The sequence below is a fragment of the Oncorhynchus tshawytscha genome, linkage group LG14 (genome assembly GCF_018296145.1).
Source record: "Oncorhynchus tshawytscha isolate Ot180627B linkage group LG14, Otsh_v2.0, whole genome shotgun sequence".
Taxonomy (NCBI): domain Eukaryota; kingdom Metazoa; phylum Chordata; class Actinopteri; order Salmoniformes; family Salmonidae; genus Oncorhynchus; species Oncorhynchus tshawytscha.
The window spans coordinates 43,446,441-43,472,668 of NC_056442.1; the positions used below are offsets into that span (position 1 = coordinate 43,446,441).

The window sequence follows — 26,228 nt, forward strand, 5'->3', positions numbered from 1 at the left end:
CAAATACTTATTTTCCACCACAATTTGCAAATAAATTCATAAAAAATCCTACAATGTGAGTTTCTGGATTTTTTCTCTCATTTTGTCTGTCATAGTTGAAGTGTACCTATGATGAAAATTACAGGCCTCTCTCATCTTTTTAAGTGGGAGAACTTGCACAACTGGTGGCTGACTAAATACTTTTTTTGCCCCACTGTAACTCTGCAATGTTGGGTTGTATTGGATAGAGTCTCAGTCTTACATAATTTCCACACACAGTCTGTGCCTGTATTTAGTTTTCATGCTAATGAAGGCCCAGAATCCAGTCTCACATAGGTACATTGTTGCAAAGGGCATCAGCGTCTTAACAGCGCAATTTGCCAAGGCAGGATACTCTGAGCGCAACCCTATCCATAAATGTGGCAGTGGCTTCTGATTAAATTACATTTCACAGAACCGCTTGTTGCAATTTCGATGAGGCTCTCTTGTTCAGATAACGGTAAGTGGACTGGAGGCAGGGCATGAAAGGGATAATGAATCCAGTTGTTTGTGTCATCCGTTTCGGGAAAGTATTTGTGTAATTGCGCACCCAGATCATTCAGTTGCTTTGCTATATCACATTTGACATTGTCTGTAACCTTGAGTTAATTTGCACAGAAAACATCATACAATGATGGAAAGACCTGTGCGTTGTCCTTGTTAATGCAGACAGAGAAGAGCTCCAACTTCTTAATCATTGCCTCAATTTTGTCCTTCACATTGAATATAGTTGCGGAGAGTCCCTGTAATTCTAGATTCAGATCATTCAGGTGAGAAAAAACCTCACCCAGATAGGCCAGTCGTGTGAGAAACTCATCATCATGCAAGCGGTCAGACAAGTGAAAATGATGGTCAGTAAAGTACACTTTAAGCTCGTCTCTCAATTAAAAAAACGTGTCAATACTTTGCCCCTTGATAACCAGCGCACTTCTGTATGTTGTAAAAGTGTTACATGGTCGCTGCCCATATCATTGCATAATGCAGAAAATACACAAGAGTTCAGGGGCCTTGCTTAAACAAAGTTAACCATTTTCACTGTAATTTCCAAAACGTCTTTCAAGCTGTCAGGCATTCCTTGGCAGCAAGAGCCTCTCTGTGGATGCTGCAGTGTACCCAAGTGGCGTCGGAGAAACTGCTTGCACGAGCGTTACCACTTTTAAGCCATCACTACAGATACCAACACATCTTGATCTTCAAGTCCATTTGATGTCACAAAGCTGTCCAGTACTTTAAAAATATCCTCTCCTGTTGTCCTGGTTTCCAGAAGAGGATGTCTTCCTTATTGACCCCCGATAAACATAACGGACATATACCAGGAGCTGTGCCAGGGCCGTCATGTCCGTTGACTCATCCAGCTGTAATTCACTGGCTTGTATGCGAAGCAGTAATTGTTTCAGAACATCTCCTGCCATGTCACTGATGCATTGTGAAACAGTGTTGTTTGATGAAGCCATTGTCTGTATATTCTTTTGGGCCTTTTCCCCCCAGCATTGTCCCAGCCATACCCGCGGCAGCAGGAAGAATGAAGTCCTCCACAATAGTATGGAGCTTGCCTGTCCTAGCCACTCGGTAGCTCACCATATAAGACGCTTCTAGACCCTTTTTATTAATGGTATCTGTTACTTTTATACATGTCTCACTACTTGAAAGTCGTCTTTATTCTTTATCAAAACATTTATTTTTCAAATTGGCATGTTTCGTTTCTAAATGTCTGCGCAAGAGTGAAGGTTTCCAGCGAAAGAGTAACGGTGAATGTGTTTGGATGTTTATTATTTGACTAGGCTACCTGTATTTGACATTGTGTTATTTCGCTGATCACTAGAACACTCTGAACACACATTTTTATTTTTGGCAGTGAAACGAGGCTTCTCAGGCGACAGAAAAAAAAAACAAATGTATAGCCCCGTTGGAAAATATAAATGTACTGTTTGAAAATGTGAAGATTTTTATAATGTGATTCACAATTTTATTCGGTGTAACCCCAATGGCATTGTGCGTACCCCTACCTCAGTTTGGGAATACCTGGTCTAGAGGTCTCTTGAGGTTTTTTCTCTCTCAAGTTTTTCTGTCTAGAAGTTTTCCTTGTAGAGGTTTTATGTCTTGAGGTTTTCTGTCTAGAGATTTTCTGTCAAGAGGTTTTCTATCTAGAGGTTTGCTCTCTTGAGGATTTCTCTCTCTCAAGTTTTTCTGTCTAGAGGTTTTCTGTCTCTCTCTCTCTCCCTCTCGCTCTCCCTCTCCCTCTCTCTCTCTCTCTCTCTCTCTCTCTCTCTCTCTCTCTCTCTCTCTCTCTCCCTCTCTCTCTCTCCCCCTCTCTCGCTCTCCCTCTCCCTCTCCCTCTCCTCTCTCTCTCTCTCTCTCTCTCCCCCCCCCCTCTCTCTCTCTCTCTCCCCCCTCTCTCTCTCTCTCTCTCCCTCTCCTCTCCCTCTCTCTCCCTCTTGCTCTCCCTCTCCCTCTCCCTCTCTCTCTCTCTCTCTCTCTCTCTCTCCCCTCTCTCTCTCTCTCTCTCTCTCCCCCCTCTCTCTCTCTCTCCCCCCCTCTCTCTCTCTGTCTCTCTCTCTCTCTCTCTCTCTCTCATTAATCTGTCTAGAGGTTTTCTGTCAAGAGGTTTTTTGTCTAGAGGTTTACTCTCTAGAGGTTCTCTCTATATAGGTTTTCATCGTTTGAGGAGAGCTTGGTCGCTTTGTCTTCTTCACTCTTTCTTTTTGTGACGCTTGATGAGGTTATTATGATTTATTAGTTATTCATCTCTCTCTCTCTCTCTCTTTTTCTCACACACACACACACACACACACACACACACACACACACACACACACACACACACACACACACACACACACACACACACACACACACACACACACACACACACACACACACACACACACACGTTGACAGTGCAGACAAACACACAGCGCTCTTCACACACTCTCAATTACAGGGCAGCTGTAGAGGTCGGGGCTCCTCCTTAGCAAGTCAAGTGAGCACCCCCCATCTCCTTTAACAACATGGTAGAGGCGCAGATGGGCCCATAAGCTGTCAGTTAACTATTATCCTTCAGTCCTTCAGGCATCTGCCCAGTCTTCTATGTACTGTTTAATGCAGTTGGGCAGTCACTTAGTCCCCCGGCCCCTGAAAAGGACCAGCGCCACTCCCCGCCCAAATAAATGCTTCATTTGTTTCCTCTGCCTTTTGTTTTGTTTCGGAGGGGGGCACATGTCACTGACTCAGTTACCCTCTTCATTTACCAACCACCCCAAGAGAACTTCCATGGCTGTACCCACCATCCGTCCATTAACCACCATGAGAAGGTTGTGTAAATAGAAACCCATATGGTCAGCCACCCCACACATCCACCAACCCACCATGCCCAAAACTGAGCTCCATGCACTCAGAGCACCCCTCCTCCATCTCTCTGTGGACATTTTAAAGCCTTTTTGTCCCCACTCGCAGTCCCCACAAAACCAAGCCGATTTCCAGGAGCACAGTCTGTTTCAGTTAAATCCTCTATTCTTTACCATCCACGGGAATGGAGGGGCGGGGGGGGTTGTTTTGGCTCAGGCTGTTATGTGCTGTGTGCCTCTCAGGTTGTTTTGGTTCAGGCTGCTATGTGCTGTGTGCCTCTCAGGTTGTTTTGGCTCAGGCTGTTATGTGCTGTATGCCTCTCAGGTTGTTTTGGCTCAGGCTGCTATGTGCTGTGTGCCTCTCAGGTTGTTTTGGCTCAGGCTGTTATGTGCTGTGTGCCTCTCAGGTTGTTTTGGCTCAGGCTACTATGTGCTGTGTGCCTCTGTACTGTGTGCCTGCTCCGGCGGTCCCAGTCCAAGCCAGGCTTCTTCTCTGGGTCTCAGAAATTCAGATAGCTTGAGTGAGTGTATGAGTGAGTAAGGGTATTAGTGTATGAGTGAGTGAGTGAGTGAGTGTATGAGTGAGGGACTGTATGAGTGAGTAAGTGAGTGAGTGTATGAGTGAATAAGGGTGTGAGTGAGTGAGTGAGTGAGGGAGGGAGGGAGGGAGTGAGGGAGTGTATGAGTGAGTAAGGATCTGAGTGTATGACTGAGTGAGTGTATGAGTGAGTGAGTATATGAGTGAGTGAGTGTGTGTGAGTGAGTGTATGAGTGAGTGAGTGTATGAGTGAGTGAGTGTATGAGTGAGGGAGTGTATGAGTGAGTAAGTGAGTGAGTATATGAGTGAGTAAGTGAGTGAGTGTATGAGTGAGTGAGTGTGTGTGTAGGAGTGAGTGTATGAGTGTATGAGTGTGTGAGTGCATGATTGTATAAGTGTATGAGTGAGTGTATGAGTGAGTGTGAGTGTATGAGTGTGTGAGTGCATGATTGTATAAGTGTGTGCGTGAGTGTATGAGTGAGTGAGTGAGTGTATGAGTGAGTAAGGGTGTGAGTGTATGAGTGAGTGTATGAGTGAGTGAGTGAGTGAGTGTATGAGTGAGTGAGTGAGTGATTGAGTGAGTGTATGAGTGAGGGAATGTATGAGTGAGGGAGTGTATGAGTGAGGGAGTGAGTGAGTGTATGAGTAAGTAAGGGTGTGAGTGTATGAGTGAGTGAGTGAGTGAGGGAGGGAGGGAGGGAGGGAGGGAGGGAGTGAGGGAGTGTATGAGTGAGTAAGTGAGTGAGTGTATGAGTGAGTAAGGATGTGAGTGTATGACTAAGTGAGTGTATGAGTGAGTGAGGGTATGAGTGAGGGAGTGTATGATTGTATAAGTGTATGAGTGAGTGTATGAGTGAGTGTGAGTGTATGAGTGCGTGTATGCGTGAGTGTGAGTGTATGAGTATATGAGTGTATGAGTGTATGAGTGAGTAAGTGTGTGGTCCAATCCCACACATACTGTATACCACTCCCCTCACAGTTGAGGTGAATTCAAAATACATGGAAAATTAAGTATGAGAGTTTAGCTCGAGTATGAATAATACATTTTAAGACACAGTTTAAGTATACATAGATATGTGTGGTTTGGGTGATAATTTGATTGCAAAGGCTATTCAGCAGTGCCATATAAAACACATTCATCCTGTTATACAATTTTTTATTTTTTTACCTGGAACGATTTTTAACTCATGAGTAATGACCAAAGTAGTGTCAGGGAAACATGGTAAACTCACTGCTGTGTGCTTTACATATGTTGGTATGCATTTGGTTGTATGTTCAATGTGCAAAATACAGAATATCTATGTCAAAATTAAAATGCACTGAAAACTTTATGAGTGAGTGAGTGAGTGAGTGAGTGAGTGAGTGAGAGAGTGAGTGTATGAGTGAGTGAGTGAGTGTATGAGTGAGTGAGTGAGTGTATGAGTGAGTGAGTGAGTGTATGAGTGAGGGAGTGTATGAGTGAGTAAGTGAGTGTATGAGTGTATGAGTGAGTAAGGGGGTGAGTGTATGAGTGAGTGAGTGAGTGTATGAGTGAGTGAGTGTATGAGTGAGGGAGTGTATGAGTGAGGGAGTGTATGAGTGAGTAAGTGAGTGTATGAGTGAGAAAGGGTGTGAGTGTATGAGTGAGTGAGTGAGTTAAGGAGGGAGTGAGGGAGTGTATGAGTGAGTAAGTGTATGAGTGAGTGAGTGTATGAGTGAGGGAGTGTATGAGTGAGGGAATGTATGAGTGAGTAAGTGAGTAAGTGTATGAGTGAGTAAGTGAGTGAGTGTATGAGTGAGTAAGTGAGTGAGTGTATGAGTGAGTGAGTGAGTATATGAGTGAGTTAGTGTATGAGTGAGTTAGTGTATGAGTGAGTGAGTATATGAGTGAGTAAGTGAGTGAGTGTATGAGTGAGTAAGTGCGTGAGTGTATGAGTGAGTGAGTGTGTGTGTATGAGTGTGGGTATGAGTGTATGAGTGTATGAGTGTGTGAGTGCATGATTGTATAAGTGTATGAGTGAGTGTATGAGTGAGTGTATGAGTGTATGAGTGAGTAAGTGTGAGTGTATGAGTGTATGAGTGTATGAGTGTGTGAGTGCATGATTGTATAAGTGTATGAGTGAGTATGAGTGTTAGAGTGTATGAGTGAGTAAGTGTGAGGGAGTGTATGAGTGAGTACGTGAGTGAGTGTATGAGTGAGTAAGTGAGTGAGTGTATGTGTAGGAGTGAGTGTATGAGTGAGTAAGTGTGAGTGAGTGTATGAGTGTATGAGTGTATGCGTATATGAGTGTATGAGTGAGTAAGTTTGAGTGAGTATATGAGTGTATGAGTGAGTAAGTGTGAGTGAGTGTATGAGTGTATGAGTGTATTAGTGAGTAAGTGTGAGTGAGTGTATGAGTGTATGAATGAGTGAGTGTCAGTGTATGAGTGTATGAGTTTGTGTGTATCTTCACACCACCAGATTTGCCGTAGGGCTGACAAGGCTCATTAACCTATAAGTAGAAGGATGGCTTATGTAATGTACTGTCAGTACCAATTCTCACAGTCAACAGAAGCCTAGGCACTTGTGTGTGGGAGTTAACAGGTGGCAGGGGACGTATCACCAGGTACACCTTTGTCACTTCAACCCCCTACTGTGTGTGCTACGCCACTTGGTGACCTCGCTCTCTCTGTGTCTCTCTGTGTCTCTCTGTGTCTCTCTGTGTCTTTCTGTGTCTCTCTCTCTCTCTCTAAAACACACTGACACACACAACAACAACACTAATGCCTTTGTAAGACCCGCACTCTCACAAACACACTGACACACGCAACAACAACAACATCAACAACACAAATGCACAGTCATAGAAGCCTGATTGTGGTAGCCTACATTTGAATAGGAGAACAACAAAGGCCTCCTCCTTCCTCTACCCCTCAGGTGCTCCCATGGTCCCCTCCAGGCTGCCGAGGAAGGTTTTGGGGAGCCCCCCAGCTGTGCCCCCCCTTGTCCCTTTCTGGCCCTCTTTGTGCCCCCCGCTCCCCTGTGGGGCAGGTGACAGGCCCCTCTGTGTGGGTCGAGGCAGCCATGACGGATTCCACAGATGGAGCGTGCAAATCGCCAGCAAAGACCTCAGCCTTAGAGCAACAAAGAGAGAGAAAGAGAGAGAGATGGTAACAGAAAGAGAGAGACAGAGTAGGCAGAGAGAGAGGTGGGGATGAGGAGAGGGGGACAAAGTAGGCAGAGAGAGAGATGGTAACAGAAAGAGAGGGTCAAAGTAGGCAGACAGAGAGATGGTAACAGAAAAAAGGGACAAAGTAGGCAGAGAGAGAGAGATGGTAACAGAAAGAGAGAGACAGAGTAGGCAGAGAGAGAGATGGTAACAGGAAGAGAGGGACAAAGTAGGCAGAGGGAGAGATGGTAACAGAAAAAAGGGACAAAGTAGGCAGAGAGAGAGAGATGGTAACAGGAAGAGAGGGACAAAGTAGGCAGAGAGAGAGATGGTAACAGGAAGAGAGGGACAAAGTAGGCAGAGAGAGAGATGGTAACAGGAAGAGAGGGACAAAGTAGGCAGAGAGAGAGATGGTAACAGGAAGAGAGGGACAAAGTAGGCAGAGGGAGAGATGGTAACAGAAAAAATGGACAAAGTAGGCAGAGAGAGAGATGGTAACAGGAAGAGAGGGACAAAGTAGGCAGAGAGAGAGATGGTAACAGGAAGGGAGGGACAAAGTAGGCAGAGAGAGAGATAGTAACAGGAAGAGAGGGACAAAGTAGGCAGAGAGAGAGATGGTAACAGGAAGAGAGGGACAAAGTAGGCAGAGGGAGAGATGGTAACAGAAAGAGAGAGACAGAGTAGGCAGAGAGAGAGATGGTAACAGAAAGAGAGAGACAGAGTAGGCAGAGAGAGAGATGGTAACAGAAAAAAGGGACAAAGTAGGCAGAGAGAGAGATGGTAACAGGAAGAGAGGGACAAAGTAGGCAGAGAGAGAGATGGTAACAGAAAGAGAGAGACAGAGTAGGCAGAGAGAGAGATGGTAACAGAAAAAAGGGACAAAGTAGGCAGAGAGAGAGATGGTAACAGGAAGAGAGGGACAAAGTAGGCAGAGAGAGAGATGGTAACAGAAAGAGAGAGACAGAGTAGGCAGAGAGAGAGGTGGGGAGAGAAAGAGATGGGGGAGAGAGAAAGAGAGAGACAGAGTAGGCAGAGAGAGATGGGTAGAGAAAGAGATGGGGGAGAGAAAGAGAGAGACAGAGTAGGCAGGGAGAGAGAGAGATGGGGGAGAGAAAGAGATGGGGAGAGAAAGAGATGGGGGAGAGAAAGAGATGGGGAAGAAGAGAGAGATGAGGGAGAGAAAGAGATGGGGGAGAGAAAGAGATGGTGAGAGAAAGAGATGGGGGAGCGAAAGAGATGGGGAGAGAGAGAGCTGGGGAGAGAAAGAGAAAGACAGAGTAGGTAGAGAGAGAGATGGGGGAGAGAAAGAGATGGGGAGAGAGCTGGGGAGAGAAAGAGATGGGGGAGAGAAAGAGAGAGACAGAGTAGGCAGAGAGAGAGGTGTGGAGAGAGAGAGATGGGGACAAGGAGAGAGACAGAGTAGGCAGAGAGAGAGATGGGGGAGAGAAAGATATGGGGGAGAGAAAGAGAGAGACAGAGTAGGCAGAGAAAGAGATGGGGGAGAGAAAGAGAGAGACAGAGTAGGCAGAGAGAGAGATGGGGGAGAGAAAGAGAAAGAGAGTAGGCAGAGAGAGATGGGAGAGAGAGAGAGATGGGGGAGAGAAAGAGATGGGGGAGAGAAAGAGATGGGGAGAGAAAGAGATGGGGGAGAGAGAGAGATTGAGGAGAGTATAAATAGTCTTGTCACATGAGAGTATATCAAGACGGGACTGCAAACCTCCAAGAGATGCCATACTGACACTTCGTTTGAAAGACGTTCCATAGGATCCCCAAAGCAGACTGGTCATAACCGATAGGTAATTCCAAAGTAATTAAGGATTTTAATAACAACTCGGCATTCCCAGATTCTAAATCCCTGTGAAATTCTTTGGAACGCAGTTGCATGCTGGTAACTGTGGGGAAACTAAGCATTCCCTATGAGCCTCCAGGAACTGAAGCTACAAAGGCTCCTCTCTGTTTTTCACCAGCAATTCTGTTTCAAATAATGCCCCCACTTCAACTGCTCCACACCCCAAATTCCTACCTCACCAGCCACTACCACCACCTAAAAAGAATCCACCCACCCCTTGGTTCCTCCTCTCAGTAATATGTCTTTGCATTTGTTGTTTGGTTAGGTATGTGGCTTGAGGATGTTATGAAGTAAGGAATTAAAAGATATGTTATACTAGAAGCTCACAGAGTGAAAAATTCATTAGGCTGTTGGAGGTAGTAAATTTGTAGTTTCTCGCTTGATTCATTGTAATCATGGTCTTAACCGCAACAGGTAGGCATTTTACATCTTGGTTCTGTTTAGTGTGGATGGGAGCAGATTAATGGCCTGTATCTGTGAATGTAAACAGAAATAGAAAGTGGTAGCATTATGATAAAGTGCAAAATAGAATAATCTCCCCAAATACCCAATGGCAACATCTCTCCCAACCCCTACCCTTTCTCTTTCTCTCTCCCCCTCTATCACATTGTTTAATATTTCTTTACCAATTTGCTCTTAATGCATCCCACTGCCATTGGTGTTGAGAATGGAAAGCATTGAGGGGGGAGTGGATCAGTTTCACATGAGGAGCCCCAAGCTATTTGGGTCTTGTATTTTATTGTTGCTTCTGAGGGGGAACTAATACAGTGTTGCACAAAAACTTCCCCTCTGCTCCAGGGAATTCATTAAGTGTAACACAAAGTCGGTGCGCCAGCCTCAATGAACTTCTGTTCTGAAGTAGCTAAAGGCCTACTAGAACTGCCTGGTAGGAAACCAGCTCATACGCTTCAGAACAGAGTACACAGTACTATTACAACTGATCTTACTTTAACTTGAATAGTAGACATACAAAAGCTGTCAAGTCTCATATCACACCATCTCAATCAAGCTGAAGCTTCAACTCATTGACCACTTCAATGTCTGTCTGAGAGAGAGAGAGAGTGTGTTTGTGTGTGTGTGTGTGTGTGTGTACAAAGCAGAGCTGAGACGATAAACTGAAAATTATCAACAGCGACCATACCAATCACTTATCGCAGGCATTTTGCTGATGTCGTTCATTATGATAAGTAGCCTATACTAGAGAAATGTGAAGTTTGAAATGAAATAAGTTTGCTAATATGGGGGTTTGTTAATAGGACAATTGATGGTGGTACAACCATCAAACTAGTAGTAGTATTTTAAGGCCCAGTGCAGTCAAAAACGTGATTTTACTGTGGTTTATATATACAGTGTTAAGGGTGTGTACTGGAGGCGAAGTCAGGTGCAGGAGAGCAGAGTGTAGTGAACAGGCACACTTTTTATTCCGGTCCAACGAAAGCACAAAAGTACATAAATGTGCCCAAACACGGAACAATAGACAAAAGTATGACAATACCCACATAACATAAATACAATTTCACACAAAGACATGGAGGGAAACAGAGGGATAAATACATGCAGTGTGATTAGGGAATGAAAACCAGGTGTGTATGGAACAAGACAAAACAAATGGAAATATGAAAAATGGAGCGGCGATGGCTAGAAAGCCGGTGACGTTAATCGCCGAACGCCGCCCGAACAAGGAGAGGAGCCGACTTTGGAGGAAGTCGTGACATACAGTGCATTAGGAAAGTATTCAGACCCCTTGGACCCCTTTTTCACATTTTGTTACGTGACAGCCTTATTCTAAAATTGATTAAATAGCTTTTTCCCCCTCATCAATCTACACACAATAGCCCATAATGACAAAGCAAAAACAGGTTTTTAGAAATTGTTGCAAATTTATTACAAACAAAATCCGGATATATTCAGACCCTTTACTCAGTATTTTGTTGAAGCACCTTTGGCAGCAATTACAGCCTTGAGTCTTCTTAGGTATGATGCTACAAGCTTGGCACACCTGTATTTGGGAAGTTTCTCTCATTCTTTTCTGCAGATCATCTCAAGCTCTGTCAGGTTGGATGGGGAGCGTCCAACCTGGACTGGTTGGAGGGGCTCAAGTCCAACGTGTTCAAGTCCGGGCTCTGACTGGGCTGCTCAAGGACATTCAGAGACTTGTCACGAAGCCACTCCTGCGTTGTCTTGGCTGTGTGCTTAGGGTTGTTGTCCTGTTGGAAGGTGAACCTTTGCCCCAGTCTGAGGTCCTGAGCTCTCCGGAGCAGGTTTTCATCAAGGATCTCTCTGTACTTTGTTCTGTTAATCTTTCCCTCGATCCTGACTAGTCTCCCAGTCCCTGCAGCTGAAAAACATTCACACAACATTCACACAGCATGATGCTGCCACCACCATGCTTCACGGTATGGATGGTGCCAGGTTTCCTCCAGACGTGATGCTTGGCATTCAGGCCAAAGAGTTCAAGCTTGGTTTCATCAGACCATAGAATCTTGTTTCTCATGGTCTGAGCATCTTTAGGTGCCTTTTGGCAAACTCCAAGCGGGCTGTCATGTGCCTTTTATTGAGGAGTGGCTTCCATCTGTCACTGTGTTCTTGGGGACCTTAAATGCCGCAGACATGTTTTGGTACCCTTCCCCAGATCTGTGCCTTGACACAATCCTGTCTCGACTCTCTACATACATTTTCTTCAACCTCATGGCTTGGTTGTTGCTCTGACATGCATTGTCAACTGTGGGACCTTATATAGACAGGTGTGTGCCTTTCCAAATCATGTCCAATCATTTAAATTTACCACAGCTGGACTCCAATCACGTTGTTGAAACATCTCATGGATGATCAATGGAGACAGGATGCACTTGAGCTCAATTTCGAGTCTCAAAAATTAAGACTGAGTCTCAAAAATTGAATCCTTATGTAAATGTAATTTTTAATAAATTGAGCTCAGGTGCATCCTGTTTCCATTGATCATCTTTGAGATGTTTCTACAACTTGATTGGAGTCCACCTGCGGTAAATTCAATTGATTGTCATTATAGGGTATTGTGTGTAGATTGCTGAGGATTTTTTTTAATCAATCCATTTTAGAATAAGGCTGTGTCACAGGCCGGCTCATAGCTTGTGGCAAAAATGAGGGGACGCGAACAACAGGTATCGGCCAATTAAAACATGTTCTTTATTGTAAACAAACTATTAACTTTAAACTAAGAAAAATGAATGAGGTGTGGAAGTATCATAATGTAGGTGTATGTAAAGTGCATGGATGCATGAATCTGTGTGTGTGAATGACTGAGTGAAAACTATACAAAACTACAACAGAACAAACTAAACAGGTTCATACATGGAGGAGCGGAGAGAGAGAGAGAGAAGTGATTAGTGACACAGTTTAAATACTTCGAGCCCAGGTGACTCCGATCACTAACGACCCTCCTCTGCCTGCAGGAGGAACCGCCCCTGCACTGCAGAGGAGGAGCTGTGACAGCTGTAACTTAAAACAACATTTGGAAAATGTCAAGGGGTCTCAATACTTTCCGAAGGCACTGTATATATTTCCTCACTATGAGGTTGGAATATTAATTTTACTGTTGGAGCTGTTAGAAAAGATTGCATGAAATTTCAGCCTGTTTTGGTGGGGTGAAGTTGAAACCTGTCTACCAATAACAGCTAGACCACTCCCAGACAGGCTTAAGAAGCAATTTTTGTATATTTTTGACCATTTTAAATTAAAACAATTACTGTAAGGTACTTAATTGTTACTCAGAAATTATTTGAAATTGTGGTATGAAAATGGCTTTGAAGGATAATAAAAAAAACTGTGGTGCACATTAATATTATAAAAGTATCTTTCTATTTATCAATATAGCCCCAATTTGGCCAATTCAGGCAAGGATTTTTGTCCATATCGCCCAGCTCTAGTACAAATGTACATGCCTTTGCATGCTTATGCACAGTGACAGACGCAAGGACACTGAGGGGCATAGTAAAGCTGGGCATTGGACACTGGCCTGAGGAGAGTCTCTGATGTCTGGGTCTCCCTGCCCTTGGGTCTGTCTGTTTGTCTGGCTTGGCCCTGCCCTAGGTTACCACTGCGTTACCACTGTGTTACCACTGGGCCGTAGCTTTAGAGAGCCTCGTTAATTCACTGCCTCTTCTGCTGAATTAGCTTTTAAAGCGCCAGCGTTTATCTCTGAGCAAACAAGACCAGCATGCACCTGCAAGTGGTGTGGAGGGGGGTGTATGGGGGGCTGCTGCTCAGTCCCTCTCTCCATCCCCAACTGTTACTGGGGCTCCAGGAAGACTGCAACTGTAGACAATGCAGGTTCCCCCCGACACTCTCTCTCTAGCCGTCACTGACCCCCCTTTCCCCCCTTAAAAAACGAACGGTCCCTGGATCAAAATTAGGCCTTTGTGTGGCGCTTAGTCCTCTCAATCCCACTGCCGCCACGCCTCGGGAACCTTGTCCTGTGGGATTATTTATAAAAGCACACAAAATTCCCCTATGAATGGAAGTCTGTTGGTGCACAAGACAAGAGGGAACATTGGGAGATATGGGGTGCGTTGGGAGGGGTGGTGGTGGCCCCTCTGAAGAGGTTTATGTAAACAGATAGCTTGTGGCAAAAAGGAAAGCAAACAAGTTCACACTTCAAGTGGATGGATGGATTCATCCTTCTGTTCTTCACTCTCACTCTGAATCACTACACTTCTTTTTCTAGACGGCTCTCCCTATTGGTCTCCCTGCATTCTATTTGATCACTGTAGTCAGGAGAATAAGAAACTGAAAATGTGTTTTCAAGACTGATTTTTTACATTTTTTAAAACTTTTCTATAAACCAGTCCAGTCAGTTATGAACACATTATTAATTACAACGATGGACTTGACTAATGGAATCTAGTTCTAAAAACCATCAGTAACTGTTAACTGTGATAATGATACTGTACTAACACCATGAGAGCCCTAACTGTGCATCTCCTGTCTGTTGGAGCAGCAAGCCACTCAGATGAGGGGTCGGACGTGGAGTCTGAACCAGACCTGCCTCTGAAGAGGAAGCAGCGCCGCAGTAGAACCACCTTCACTGCCGAACAGCTGGATGAGCTGGAGAGAGCCTTTGAACGAACACACTACCCTGACATCTACACCAGGGAAGAGCTGGCTCAGAGGGCCAAACTCACAGAGGCCAGAGTTCAGGTAGACAACACATACATCACACACACACTCTTTATCACACATCACACACATCCACACACTCACACATGCACTGCACACACACACACACACACACACACACACACACACACACACACACACACACACACACACACACACACACACACACACACACACACACACACACACACACACACACACACACATACACACACACACATGCGCACACACACATTTCTGGCCTGCCCCTTCATCCTGTGTTCCCAGGGGTCCAATATGCAGGCCCAGCTCTGATCTACAGCCCAGAAAATTCCCCACAACAGCTCCCGTATGGAGGCTGTACTGGGCCCAGCATGGGGCTATTACATATGGAATCAGCATGAGTCCCACCAGTCACACAACACCGACTCTCAGCCAACCACATCCCCCCCATACTGTTCAGAGGAGAAGGGGGCCTGTTGAGTTAAATGTTAATTTATTGATATGGATGGGTTCATTTACCCTCTCTGTCCCTGTGAATGGATAAGCCAGGTCACACGTGATACAAGTCACTATTTGACGTCCATCCATGTCTGAAGATGCTGGGAGATGATGTGGACCCAGCCACTAGTGACAACAGTGAGCACTGTTACGTTCAAGTTTCGGGTTTTCTAGGGTGTTGTGGACGGGAGGCAGATGGACGTAAGCATCTGCCTCTTATTCCAAATGTTGCAAGTTTGAATACAGCGATAGAAAGTTGCTTTGAGATTTTTGTTTTAAGCCTTGCCCAAACCTTAACCCTGACCAAAACCATTCAGAGTTAATGCCGAACCTTAAGATTTCAGTAGCGAGGCTATTTACAGGGGGTACCGGTACAGGGTCAATGTGCGGGGGCACAGGTTATTCGAGGTAATTGAGGCAATATGTACATGTAGGTAGAGATAAAGTGACTATGCATATAAACAGAGAGTTGTAGCTGCGTAAAAATGGGGGAGGCACATAGTCAGGGTAGCCATTTGATTAGCTGTTAAGGAGTCTTATGGCTTGGGGACAGAAGCTATTAAGAAGCATTTTGGACCTAGACTTGGCGCTCCGGTACTCCTTGCCTTGTGTTAGCAGAGAGAACAGTCTATGACTAGGGTGGCTGGAGACTTTGGCAATTTTTAGGGCCTTCCTGTGACACTGCCTGGTATAGAGGTCCTGGATGGCAGGAAGCTTGGTACCAGTAATGTACTGGGCCATACGCACTAGCCTCTGTAGTGCCTAGCAGGTCGGAGGCTGAGGAGTTGCCATACTAGGTGGTGATGCAACCAGTCAGGATGCTCTCGATGGTGCAGCTGTGTTTGGACCATAATAGTTCATTGGTGATGTGGACACCAAGGAACTTGAAGCTCTCAATCTGCTACACTTACAGCCCTGTTGATGAGAATGGGGGTGTGCTCGGCCATCCTTTTCCTGTAGTCCACATAATCTCCTTTGTCAAGATCACATTGAGGGAGAGGTTGTTATCCTGGCACCACACTGCCAGGTCTTTGACCCCCTCCCCATAGGCTGTCTCATTGTTGTTGGTGATCAGGCCTACCACTGTTGTGTTGTCGGCAAACTTAATGATGGTGTTGGGGTTGTGCTTGGCCATGCAGTCATGGGTGAAAAGGGAGTTCAGGAGGGGACTGAGCACGCACCGCTGAGCGGCCTCGTGTTGAGGATCAGCGTGGCAGATGTGTTGTTACCTACCCTTACCACCTGGGGGTGGCCCTTCAGGATGTCCAGGATCCAGTTGCAGAGGGAGGTGTTTAGTCCCAGGGTCCTTAGCTTAGTGATGAGCTTTGAGGGTACTATGGTTTTGAATGCTGAGCTGTAGCCAATGAATATCATTCTCATGTAGGTGTTCCTTTTGTCCAGGTGGGAAAGGGCAGTGTGGAGTGCAATAGAGATTGCATCATCTGTTGATCTGTTGAGGCAGTATGCAAATTGGAGTAGGTCAGTGTTGCATGCCTCAAAGCGAGCATAGACGTCATTTAGCTCATTTTCTAGGCTTGTGTCACTGGGCAGCTCACTGTTGTGCTTCCCTTTATAGTCCATAATAGTTTGCAAGCCCTGCCACATCCAACGAGTGTCAGAGCCGGTGTTGTGGGATTCAATCTTAGTCTTGTATTGACACTTTGCCTGTTTGATGGTTTGTCGGAGGTCATAGCGGGATTTCCCATAAGTGGGCTATGCTCCTTTTTTCTCAATTTCCGCCTGAATGGCGTGCCCAAATTTAACTTGGGCACGCCATAGGCCCTGAAGACAGTATATGCATATAATTGGTACCATTGGAAAGACATTTTGAAGTTTGTAGAAATGTTAAAATAATATAGGAGAATATAACACAATAGATATGGTAGGAGAAAATACAAAGAAAAACCAACCAGAATTTTAGTTTTTTGAGAGACCATCCTCTTAGAAATGCAAGAGAAAGGTCATGTTGTAAAATAGCTCCCTGGATGCAATTCCTATGGCTTCCACAGGGTGTCAGAAGTCTATGTACAAGGTTTCAGGCTTGTAACTTCAAAAACGAATAAGAAATAACATAATAATAATAATATGTTCAATAGGAAATTGATTTTAGCAGTTGCGCAAAGTCATCATGGTGCACAAAAACACAGATTTCCAAGACTGTGTCCTTACAAAAACTGTTCTTTCGCACTAAAGTACGTTCATCTCTAGGAGACAGAACACATCTCCTTCCTGAGCGGGATGAAGGCTGCGTGGTCCCATGGTGTTTATACTTGCGTACTATTGTTTGTACAGATGAACATGGTACCTTCAGGCATTTGGAAATTGCTCCCAAGGATGAACCAGACTTGTGGAGGTCTAAAAAAATAATTCTGAGGTCTTGGCTGATTTCTTTGGATTTTCCCATGATGTCAAGCAAAGAGGCACTGAGTTTGACCTCCAATTGACTCAAATTATGTCAATTAGCCTATCAGAAGCTTCTAAAGCCATGACATCATTTTCTGGAATTTTCCAAGCTGTTTAAAGGCACAGTCAACTTAGTGTACTTCTGACCCACTGGAATTGTGATACATTGAATTCTAAGTGAAATAATCTGTCTGTAAACAATTGTTGGATTGGTGCGAAAAGTGCAAATCAATCCCAGAACAGCAGCAAAGGACCTTGTGAAGATGCTGGAGGAAACAGATATAAAAGTAAGTATCCATATCCACAGTAAAACAAGTCCTATATCGACATAACCTGAAAGGCCGCTCAGCAAGGAAGAAGCCACTGCTCCAAAACCGCCATAAAAAAGACAGACTATGGTTTGCAACTGCACATGGAGACAAAGATCATACTTTTTGGAGAAATGTCCTCTGGTCTGATGAAACAAAAATAGAACTGTTTGGCCATAATCACCATTGTTATGTTTGGAGGAAAAAGGTGGAGGTTTGCAATCCAAAGAACACCATCCCAACCGTGAAGCATGGGGGTGGCGGCATCATGTTGTGTGTGTGCTTTGCTGCAGGAGGGACTGGTGCACTTTACAAAATAGATGGCATCATGAGGAGGGACAACTATGTGGATATATTGAAGCAAGATCTCAAGACATCAGTCAGGAAGTTAAAGCTTGGTTGAAAATGGGTCTTCCAAATGGACAATGATCCCAAGCATACTTCCAAAGTTGTGGTAAAATTGCCTAAAGACATCAAAGTCAAGGTATTGGAGTGGCCATCACAAAGTGTAACGTTCGTCGAAACAGGTAGACCAAGGCGCAGCGTGATTTGGGTTCATCATAATTTATTTGAATGAGAACCAGCAACAAATACAAATAAGAGAAACAAACAAACGAACGTACAGCCTTGTAGGGCTCAAAAGCAACAATAGAAAAACAAGATCCCACAAACAACAGGTGGGAAAAGGCTACCAAAATATGATCCCCAATCAGAGACAACGATAAACAGCTGCCTCTGATTGGGAACCATACCAGGCCAACATAGAAATACAAAAACTAGACTACACATAGAAATAACAAACTAGAACACCCCCCCAGTCACGCCCTGACCTACTCCACCATAGAAAATAAAGGCTTTCTATGGTCAGAACATGACAGTACCCCCCCGCAAAACCTGAAACCAAAAGGGAGGGTTAGAGGGGGTGTCTAGTGTCGGGGGCGGCTCTGGTGCGGGACGAAGAACCCTCTCATCCCACAGATCCTCCAGCATCGGAGGGGGCTCAGATGCGGGACGAAAAACTCGCTCATCCCGTGAATCCAGCCATGGACCCGGGCTGGACACTGTGCCTGGATTGGGCACCAACGCAGAAGAAGACTCTGACCTTGGAGCTGGACTGGACGCCGTGCTTAGACTTGGCATCGGCGCAGGAGAAGGCTCCGGCCATGGAGCTGGAGGTTCCGGACCGTGGACCATCGCAGAAGGTTCCGGAACGTGGACCGTCTCAGGAGGTTCCGGACCGTGGACCGTCTCAGGAGGTTCCGGACTGTGGACGGTCTCAGGAGGTTCCGGACTGAGGACCGTCGTTGGAGGTTCCGGACTTTGAAACGTCGCCGGAAGCTCTGGACTGGGAACTGTCGCCGGAAGCTCTGGACTGGGAACTGTCGCCGGAAGCTCTGGACTGTGTAGGCGCACTGGAGGCCTGATGCGTGGGACCGGTACAGGTGGCACCGGGTTGATGACACGCACCTCATGGCGAGTGCGGGGAGGAGGCGCAGGACGTACTGGACTGTGGAGGCGCACTGGAGGCCTGATGCGTGGGACTGGTACAGGTGTCACCGGGCTGATGACACGCACCTCGGGTGAGTGCGGGGAGGAGGCACAGGACGTACTGGACTGTGGAGGCGCACTGGAGGTCTAGAGCGTAGAGGTGGCACAACCCGTCCTGGCTGGATGCTCACTTTAGCCCGGCAAGTGCGGGGGGCGCTGACACAGGCCGCACTGGGCTGTGAAGGCGCACTGGCGACACAGTGCATAGAACCGGAAGATATCCTGATTCGAGGAGGCGCACTGGAAACCAGGAGCACTGAGCCAGCACAACCCATCCTGGCTGGATGCTCATTTTCACACAGCAAGTGCGGAGAGTACAGGGAGTTGGCTCTGGTCTGAAACCTGGCTCCACCATCCACCCCGTGTGCCTCTCGTGCTTGTGTCGTGGTTACGAACCCCGGAGTCGTAGTTGATGCTCCCTTGCTGCTTCCGTCTGCTCCCATGGAAGGCGATCCTTTCCGGACATGATTTCTTCCCACGTCCAGGATCTTTCACCGTCCAAAATATCCTTCCATGTCCATGATGTCTGCTCCTCCTGGCCACGCTGCTTGGTCCGTTTGTGGTGGGATCTTCTGTGTTAGGGTTCATGATCCCTGCGTGGATTTATTTTTCCAGAGTAAAGTTCATCATTTTTTACTCAGTTCTGTGTCCTGCGCCTGACTCCGTTCTCACCTCTGCACAACTATCACCTGACACAAAGCCCTGACCTCATACCTATAGAAAATGTATGGTCAGAACTGAAAAGCGTGTGTGAGCAAGGAGGCCTACAAACCTGACTCAGTTACACAAGCTCTGTCAGGAGGAATGGGCCAAAATTCACCCAACTTATTGTGGGAAGCTTGTGGAAGGCTACCTGAAATATTTGGCCCAAGTTAAACAATTAACAACTTAAAGGCAATGCTACCAAATACTAATTGAGTGTATGTAAACTTCTGACCCACTGGGAATGTGATGAAAGAAATAAAAGCTGAAATGAATCATTCTCTCTACTATTATTCTGACATTTCACGTTCTTAAAATAAAGTGGTGATCCTAACTGACCTATGACAGGGAATTTTTACTTGGTTTAAATGTTAATAAATGGTGAAAACTGAGTTTAAATGTATTTGGCTAAGGTGTATGTAATCTTCCGACTTCCTACTGTAGATGAACGTTTAATTCTGAAGTGAGACTGTGAGAATTAGTTGTAATAGATGAGTTTTGAGGCAAGCACAGTCCTCAAATACGATTTTCTTATTCTCATTAACTACAGTATTTGAAGCTTTGGGTGACTTTGTGGCTATGGAACAGGACTGAAATAAGACCATCAGAGCTAATTTATAGTTAGAGGAATTTATAGGGGGGGAGGGGGCCATGTAAATTGTGTTGTGTTGCTATGTTTAAATAATGTTCCTGTGGTGAGGCATGAGATGTGGAGATAGAGAGAGCCTTGTTGGCTGCAGCCAGGAGTCACATGGGCAGGTCTGGAGAGGAACACATGACCCCGACACACACACAAACACTCAGACAATAACACACACACACACACACACACACACACACACACACACACACACACACACACACACACACACACACACACACACACACACACACACACAATTCCTGGAAATCAGAAACTAAAAAAATGCAGTCAGACAAAAACATATTGACTCACAGAGAGCGATATACACATATGCACAAATTACAGTCATTAACCATTAATACAGTGCCTTCCCGAAAGTATTCATACCCCTTGACTTTTTCCACATTTTGTTACATTACAGCCTTATTCTAAAATGTATAAAAAAATGTTTATCTCATCAATCTACACACAATTCCCAATAATGACAAAGCAAGAACAGTTTTTAATTTTTTTTTTTGCAAATGTATAACTAAAAACCCACGGAAATATCACATTTATATAAGTATTCAGAACATTTACTCAGTACTTTGTTGAAGCACCCTTGGCAGCGATTACAGCCTTGAGTCTTCTTAGGTATGACACTACAAGCTTGACACGTCTTTATTTGGGGAGTTTCTCCCATTCTTCTCTGCAGATCCTCTCAAGCTCTGTCAGGTTGGATGGGGAGCATTGCTGCATAGCTATTTTCAGGTCTCTCCAGAGATGTTCGATCCAGTTCAAGTCCGGGCTGGGCCACTCATGAACATTCAGAGACTTGTCCCGAAGCCACTCCTGCCTTGTCTTGTCTGTATGCTTAGGGTTGTTGTCCTGTTGGAAGGTGAACCTTTGCCCCAGTCTGAGGTCCTGAGTGCTCTGGAGCAGGTTTTCATCAAGAATCTCTGTACTTTGCTCTGTTCATCTTTCCCTCGATCCTGACTAGTCTCCCAGTCCCTGCCACTGAAAAACATCCCCACAGCATGATGCTGTCACCACCATGCTTCACAGTATGGATGGTGCCAGGTTTCCTCCAGACGTGATGCTTGGCATTCAGGCCAAAGAGTTCATCGGACCATAGAATCTTGTTTCTCATGGTCTGAGCATCTTTAGGTGCCTTTTGGAAGGTTCTCCCATCTCCACAGAGAAACTCTTGAGCTCTATCAGAGTGACCATTGGGTTCTTGGTCACCTCCCTGACCAAGGCCCTTCTCCCCCGATTACTCAGTTTGGCTGGGCGCTCACTTCTAGGAAGAGTCTTGGTGGTTCCAAACTTCTTCCATTTAAGAATGATAGAGGCCACTGTGTTCTTGGGGACCTTCAATGCTGCAGAAGTTTTTTCGTACCCTTTTTAGGTACCCTTCCCCAGATCTATACGGACAATTCCTTCAACCTTATGGCTTGGTTTTTTCTCTGACATGCATTGTCAACTGTGGGACCTTATATAGACAGGTGTGTGCCTTTCCAAATCATGTCCAATCAGTTGAATTTACCACAGGTGGACTCCAATCAAGTTGTAGAAACATCTCATGGATGATCAATGGAAACAGGATGCACCTGAGCTCAATTTCGAGTCTCATAGAAAGGGTCTGAATACTAATGTAAATAAGGTATTTCTTATTTTATTTAATTCATTTGCACACATTTCTAAAAACCTGTTTTAGGTTTGTCATTATGAGGTATTCTGTCTTGATTGCTAAGGATTTTTTTCTATTGAATTAATTTGAAATAAGGCTGTAACTTAACAAAATGTGGAAAATATAAAGGGGTCTGAATACTTTCCGAATGCACTGTATATATGGGAATGAATGTTTAAGACAATGTAAGATCTCATGTCATGTTTTCCTCTTTCCCCAGGTGTGGTTCAGTAACAGAAGAGCCCGGTGGAGGAAGCAGGCTGGAGCTAGTCAGCTCATGGCCTTCAATCACCTGATCCCTGGGGGCTTCCCGCCCTCTGCCATGTCCAGTCTCTCACCTTATCAGCTGTCTGACAGCCCGTATCCCCCTACATCCATATCACAAGGTGGGACACTCTGTAAAAGGCCACAGGCTAAACAACTCCCTGTGTGTTTCACATATACAGCTATTGCTCTCAGAGTTCAGACCCTTGAGCTTGATTAGCAAAGTCATGTACTGTTAAATATTGACTACATTGTAATAATCTGTCAATTGAGAGACAATATATGTAAATGGTAAGTTCTTCTTTTCTATTTGTCCTTCCCTTAGTGGTGTCGGAGCAGGCCAGCACGCTGCACCGGCCCCAGCCCCTGCCCCCGTCCTCAGGCCACCACCAGAGCTCAGGAGGGGGAGGACAGGATGGGGGTTCTGCCTACTGCCTGGCCTCTGGACGCCACAGCTTCACAGGCTACTCCGACAGCTTCGTCACGTCAGGAGGCCCTCCCATGAACCCTGCCATCAGCAATGGTCTCTCTTCACAGGTGAGTCAAACAGAGCTACGCACACACACACACACACACACACACACACACACACACACACACACACACACACACACACACACACACACACACGCACATGCATGCGCACGCGCAAGCACACACGCACACACACACACACACACACACACACACACACACACACACACACACACACACACACACACACACACACACACACACACAGTTCATACTCTTTATCTATGTCAGGAGGTGGGGAGGGGTGGAGGTGGGTGTGAGGTGGAGTGAAAGGACTTGAAAAGGACAGAGGATGGACACGGAGGAGGACAAATGATTGAGGAGAAGATGAGACAAATTAAAACTGAAAAGACAATTATGGCCAATTATACAGGCATGAGGCTTGTCGTCCCTTTACCTAAACATTAAGGGCTGTCCTAACAAGCAGAAAATGAGATTTCAGCTGCTCAAAGTCAGACCCCCCCACACACACACACAGACACGTACGCGCGCGCGCACACACACACACACACACACACACACACACACACACACACACACACACACACACACACACACACACACACACACACACACACACACACACAGACACGTACGCGTGCACACACACACACACACACCAGTGCTTCAGGGTCACTTTAGAGAGTGTGACAATATGAACATGAAGGATGAATGACTGGAGAGGCTGGCATGGTTAGACAGTATGCAAGAATAACATTTACACAGATCACATGGTGGGAAAGGGAACCTTTGAAATGTTTGATATTATTGATGAGCGTTTAAAATACTTGTTGTCAATTTATGAGACATTTATTTTGTTCAGTTTAATCTACTGAAATGTGTTCAATTGATATAAATGACAATGAATAGGCTAAGTCATAAGGAGGGGAGATATCGTCTATCAAAAAAAAATGTATTGTAGTCTCGTCATTTCTTACCAGTCATTGTAGAGGCACTAACTTCACCTCAGTCGGCCTGCTTTTTTTCATGAAAAACTTTTCCAAAGACTAAATATTTTTAGACACTATTCAGTATTTTTCTGTTGCAGTAGGGCAAATATACTTTTGCTTCCAGTCTCTTCATCATTGCCTCTAAATCTTCCCGTGCTTTAGCCCATCAACACTCACATAATATCCTGCGCTTTGGCACAGTAATAAATCAAGGTTCCAGTGTTCAAATTGATTACTACTGAATATAAATTGAATTATGTGTGTAATTTATGTAGATGACTTCCTATGTTTTGTTACCTATATAATTGGTGCAGGCTATCTACATTTTTTTGGTACGTGTGGAATGTAGGAATGTATAGTCCTTATTAGTTTAAATTATGAATTGACTTAAATTGGATGGGGTCTTTAATTTATAAAATGGTTATGAAGACTGTATATCGAAGATCAACTTGGCCTCCTCTATGTAGAAACTAAGATGGATTGATACTTATTATTTGCATGCAAGATGTAGAGAACTTTTGATACATGTTGGCACAATACACAATTCTACAAATCGAACTCTCCTCATCTCCTCTCTCTCTCTCCCTGATAAATGGGGTGCCTGACCCCCACATGTTTTCCATTTGTAAGGAACACACCTCGTCCTCTTCAAGGGTGTTTGTCAAGATTCCACGGACAGGGCTTCTGTATGACAACCATAATGTATGTGTGAGAGTGTGTGTTTTAAGGTTCATGGGAAACTACCCCCTCCCTGAATCTCTGTTAAGACTTTCTTTCCATTTATCTACACCTCCCTCTCTTACACAGTCTATACGCAGCTACCTTGGGAAATCAAGGAAACACACACACACACACACGCACACGCACACGCACACAAACAAACTGTTAAGCCTCCAGGGAGGCTTCTCATGATTGCATTCTTGTCTCCACATTCCTCAGTATGAAAGTCAAGTCCTAATTTATTTGTACATACGTTATATTGTATGAGAGAAGCAGGAATGTCCTGTACGTCTCAGACTTCCCCCATTCTGACATTCTTCCCCGGCTCTCCTCTGCTGTCCGGCTTTTCCTGGACACGCTAATTTGGGGCCGCTGGACACAGCAACGTTCCAACATGGAACACCCCGGCGAAGCCCAGCATGTCACGCTAAAAAGACAAGGATAGAAGAAAGAGAGAGATTGAGAAAGAGAGAGAAAGAGAGCAAGAAAGAGAGAGGTATACCATTTTTGAAAGCTGTAGTTTCTTGGAGATATCGACCACGCCATCTGTCCATATACTTTATCTGTTTAACCAGAGTGTTCCAAAACGCAGGTAATTTTTTGGGAAAATGTTACTGGGGTCGAGAAACACAACTCCCCTCTCAAAATCAACATGGGCTCCTCTGTCCCCTGCCTGGGAAATGACTTAAGCGGGACCATCTGTGTGTGTGGATGTAGAATAATATGTCACTTATAGGGCCAGAAGAGCCCAACATGCAGCGAACCTGCGTTTCATTAGGACATGGACAGAGGCTACAGGTCTCTGTTTAGAGGGATTTGATGCATTTAGAGGTAGGGAAGTTTAAAGTGGTCACGTTGGGTTATATCTTTTCAGTGAGATGATCTTGAGTCACAGCAATTATCTGTTTATTATATACTTTGTTGAACTTTCTTTCTTATCCATCCAGATAAAGTTAGTGAGGGTTTGTTATCGGCTCGTTCTGTCTGAACCTCCTCTATAACGATACCCTACGGCTCTTTTCCGTCCTTCGCTCGCCAAGAAATATTCCCCTAAATTCGATTATCGGGCAGCTAATCAATAACAGGTCAAATCCTAGCCTGTTTGTCTGCAGCTTGTCTGTTGTGGTCCAGAGGTTTTTCTCTCTGCTTCTAAAGGTCTACCATGTTATCTGTGTTGGGACATCTTTGGCGATAAGTCTTTATCTCATTCTTTGCTTTTTGGAGCGGCGACAGGAGGGAATTTCCAAATAAGTGGAGTTCTGAGACAAATTGGTTAATTCTTCCTCTGTGGAGTTATCTCTGCCTGTCTGGGAAGGCCTGGTGGAAGGGTTTTGATGTCAGTGGAGGAGAACTTCCTGTCTGAGTTAGGCTGTGTTGGAATGTGTTATAGATGGGGGTTGGGATGATACTTAACACCAAGCTGTGCCAAAATCACTTAACCACCTATCTGAATGGAACGTCAATAACGTCACGTCAATAACGTCACGTCAATAACATCCTCCCTTCCTCTCCCTCCCTCTCTCTCCAGGTGATGGGTCTGTTGAACCCAGGTGGGGTGCCCCACCAGCCCCAGAGTGACTATGCCCTCTCCCCCCTGACAGGAGGCCTGGAGCCCCCTGGGGGCATGGGGGCCAGCTGCTCCCAGCGTCTGGAGCACATCAAGAGTCTGGAGGGCCTGTCCAGTGTCCCCAACATCCCCAGTCTCCCCTCGCTGCCCAACTCCCAGTCCTACTGCCCGTCCTCCTACAGCGCTCCTGCCTACAGTGTGGACCCTGTGGCCTCCTACCAGTATGGGCAGTACCACGGACAAAGTAAGGTCAATATCGCTCACTTTTATTACCACTTAAACACTTAGGAAGATATCTCTCCAATCATATCAACTGTAGCCGCCTTGAGTTTTCACTGCTCTTAAGTCTGATGCACCAATACATTTACAAAGAAAATGTGTTGATAGGATTCTAGCAGTGTTCACATGA

General features: G+C 45.3%; 1 protein-coding gene across 2 annotated transcripts in view; it reads left to right on the plus strand.

Moving 5' to 3' along the window:
• The window catches only part of pax3b (paired box 3b), a 45,727-nt gene that overhangs the window by 14,924 nt on the left and 4,575 nt on the right, over positions 1 to 26,228 (plus strand). Inside the window, exons 5-8 of one of the 2 annotated variants that reach the window (XM_042297577.1) lie at positions 13,853 to 14,052; positions 22,005 to 22,170; positions 22,374 to 22,585; positions 25,781 to 26,068. In XM_042297577.1, the coding sequence (XP_042153511.1) occupies positions 13,853 to 14,052; positions 22,005 to 22,170; positions 22,374 to 22,585; positions 25,781 to 26,068 (866 nt within the window). The remainder of the gene's footprint in view (positions 1 to 13,852; positions 14,053 to 22,004; positions 22,171 to 22,373; positions 22,586 to 25,780; positions 26,069 to 26,228) is intronic. The other variant, XM_042297576.1, reaches the window with a different exon arrangement.